Source organism: Enhydra lutris, unplaced genomic scaffold (assembly GCF_002288905.1).
Source record: "Enhydra lutris kenyoni isolate GAN:26980312 unplaced genomic scaffold, ASM228890v2 scaffoldscaffold2280, whole genome shotgun sequence".
Taxonomy (NCBI): domain Eukaryota; kingdom Metazoa; phylum Chordata; class Mammalia; order Carnivora; family Mustelidae; genus Enhydra; species Enhydra lutris.
This window is the reverse complement of record NW_019156364.1, coordinates 1-3,590: the sequence shown is the minus strand read 5'-3', so window position 1 is coordinate 3,590 and position 3,590 is coordinate 1. Positions and strand designations below refer to the sequence as shown.

The 3,590-nt window shown below is 44.1% G+C and overlaps 1 protein-coding gene across 1 annotated transcript; it reads right to left on the bottom strand.

The window, feature by feature from the left end:
• Nucleotides 1-422: 422 nt before the first annotated feature.
• On the bottom strand, nt 423-3,282 carry LOC111140513 (integrator complex subunit 6-like; the record flags this gene model as incomplete). Its single annotated transcript, XM_022492746.1, has 4 exons — nt 423-522; nt 905-998; nt 1,372-1,508; nt 3,116-3,282. Coding segments are annotated over 4 exons (498 nt in total), but the record flags the coding sequence as incomplete, so codon positions are not given.
• Between the last annotated feature and the right edge of the window lie 308 nt (nt 3,283-3,590).

The window sequence follows — 3,590 nt, the reverse complement described above, 5'->3', positions numbered from 1 at the left end:
GTCCAGACCCTCCAGGAATTAAGTTGTGAGTCATCCCCTCAGGACAAGCACCAGAACCTGCTGAGAGGTTGTCCCAGACAAAGGGAATAAGAAATAGTTAGACAGTACCCAGTCATAACTACCAGTGAGTTCCAGAGCATGCCAAGGAAAACAAAAATATTTACTTGGTGACTTAATAATATCCCCAAACTCAGTGGAAAACAAACAGAAAAACACCAGTTTAGCCATTCAGACAAAATGCTTAGGGCAAAAGCCCAACGTTTACTAACAGAAACTTGTAACATGAAAGTTGCAGTGCTTTTTCTTAGCCTCAAGAAGACAATTTCTTAGCTAACTCATGCTGGGAGGAGTCAACAATATCTGGTTGCATTCCAAGACAGCCAACTGGTTCTGTTTTCTCATTGATGATTGTGATAACAGGACTATAAGTTTAGGGAACCAATATCTTTCTTGAGATACTGGTCACATTCTAGTTTATCTAGAGCATTCCCAAGTTGATTTATTAAGTCTTGTCTTTCATATCTGAAAATAAAGAGACAAGTCGTTAACCAGATGATACCCAAAGAACCGATGTTGCAGGACGCTCTGTAGAAAATGCAAAGAGAATCTCAGTTTATAGGAGAACAAAAAAACACATATGCATGGTGAGAGACAATCCAGTAAATACAGAGAGTGCCAGTTCAAGGTCAAGGCCCACCTCAAACTCGGGTGTGAACAGAAGGTTCCTTGAGCTTGGAAGAACGACTGAGACTCATATAATATCAATCTAAAAACTGGAGACAACACGAACTCTGAGTGAGGATCAGGGTTTGAGAAAAATCAGGCAGGGCCCAACTCCACCCCTCATCAAGCAGTGCACTGGCTCTGCAGTGAAACATTACTGGACAGTTCCTCCTACACTCACCTTGCCGCTTCCTTCATGGCATATACAACAAATTTTTTCTGCACTTCTGGAGATCCTTGCATTCCTTCAAGCAATTTGAGGATATTTTCATATTCTGAAGATATTTAGAAAAAAATTCAGTATTTCTAAAGTACAAACAGGAGATAGAATTCAATCTTGGAGACTCAGAGCTCATTCTAGGGCTAGAATGTTACAGAGTACCTGTGCGTTCCATCCTTACTTTCAGACATCTGAACATACCCAGTAGTGGAATCTAGTACACAATAACCAATTAAGAAATACAAAAGAACAAGAGAAAAAGGTTTACTGGGACATTTCAGTCAAAATGAAGAGACACTATTCTAACTGGGAAAACCCAATTCTGGCAAAGGATGAAGCTCAAGATTTTATCAGTTGAATCTATTCTGATTCATAGAATGGGAATGATTTCCTGTGGTTTCATGGACAGAAATTCTTATTTTACTTACTTCCTCCAAACTGTTGAATTTCATTCCTTATTCGCTCTTTTATTTCCATATTAATTTTCACTGGTATTGGTAGTTGATCTGGCACATCTCCCAACACAGACATTGCTGTGACCTTGGGCTCATCTGCAGAGAGACAGCTGGGAATGATTCTTCCCACCACTGCATCACTACCAGGTCTGTGAATCAGCCCACCCTTGTTGACTCTGGCTACATTACGATACAAAGAATCTAATTGTGTCCTCCTGCCATACTCACAAGCTCTGGAGATCAGATTTTGACCAGAAGCCATCAGGTGGTGATCAACCACTTTCCCTCCCCTCCCCGTGGATACTGTGAATGACAGGTGCATCTGGAAACCTAACTGAATGAGGAGCTGCAATGATGTGCATTTCAACAACCCCATACGCACATCCATGTGCTTCACAGTCTCTAATATTTCTTTTCATAGCAGGAGAATGTACAAGATAGATGTATCAGGTATGAAATTTGACCTCAGGAAAAACAATACAACAAAGAAGCCTCTTCTATTCTTGTCACTACACATACACACAGAAACAGACTTGGACAATACAACTAATCAACAAACATTCACAGAGCCCTGGGACTCAGGATTCAATGTTCCCTTGATGCACTCTACAAGGGGAAGAGCTGAACGTGTCACTTGATGTCACGATGCCTGATATTAGCACTAAATCACTAGAAATCCCAGTCAGTAAATGATCTTCCTCATCTGGCTTTTTTGTCTCAGAAAACGAATTTTTTACTCCATGTTTGACATGTCTACTTCATTCACTCATGCTCCTCTGTGCCGAACATCAAGACAACAGTGGGAATCAGCAGTGAACCAGAGAGAAGAACCCTTTCCTTTTGGAAGTTATAACTACTGTGGATGTCAAAGAGTACATTACAATGAGCAAAGGGAATAACACAATTTGATTTTGTGTAAGGAAGAAGTCAGCAGGGATGTGAGCCAGAGTGGGAAAGGAAGCCTCCATGATGCCGGGTCCAGCAGGGTCTCTGAAGAGGTGACCCCTGGGCAGAGCTAGGAGCAAGAGACAGAGCTGGCTTGTGCACATGCAGAGGAGGCGGTCTGATAGCCATGAAGGCTGTGCATGGCCCCTACAAGGGGACAAGCCTGGGCCATGGAACAAAGGTCAGAGGCAGAGAGAGCAAGGAAGACACAGAGAGGACATGAGATGGCAGGAGAGGATGGCAGGGTCAGGAGGTGCAAGGTCTAGAGACCAGAGTCAGGAGCTCAGACTCTGTTCTGAGTGCTTGGGGAATTAATGATGGGTTTCAGGATATGCATGTAATGATCTGATTTCTGTGTGGACATGGTCACCCTGGGTACATGGGAATAAATGGGCCACACACATTCAGGTGGGAAAGCAGGACGTGAGCTCCGAAGCTCTGGAACAGCTTGCTGAGTGATAAGGCAGTGTGGATTGAGGGACAGTATAACGGTGGGACTCAGGAATGGTGACAGTGTTAAGAGGAGAGAAAGGAGATCAGAAAGGAGAAGGGAACCAGTAGAGTGCAGAGGCTGGGAAGCCAGGAATGTCTCCATGAAGGACAGAGTGAACACCTGGTCCAGTGTGGCTGGGAAATTAATGGCAGCCTCACCCAAAGATAGTGACCTTGATCAGAAATGACCTTGAGGCATGGAGGAGCCAGAGGCAGGGCTGCCCTGCGTCAGGTCAGGGAGGGTAGGGGAACACAGGCATCCTCACCATCTTCCGAGGACATGGCTGAGCCCTCAGGCTGGGATGATCCCTCTCCTTCCTCTCTCACTGACAGCAGAGGCATGCTCAGCCTTTTCTTAAATGGAGGTGGAGTGATGGATTTTCCAGAACGTTTCACTTGACTTTTGGGCCCAACAGCGAAGTCCTCTGCTTTATCACTCATCACTTCCTGAGGAGCATTAAGAAACATGTTCCATTAACGACAAAAAGCAACCATTCTGAAAGAGGATGGAGGTATCTCAGGACGTTACCATAGAACTACGTTATGACCCAACATTTGTAGTACCAGGTATTTACCCAAGGAACACAAAAATACTGATTTGAAGGGGTACCTGTACCCTGATGTTTACAGGAGAATCGCCAACAGTAGCTAAACTCTGGGAAGAGCCGGACTGGTGACTGACAGATAAATGGAAAAAGAAGACATGGTGTACGTCTACAGCAGAATATTACTCTGCTGTCAACAACAATGAAATC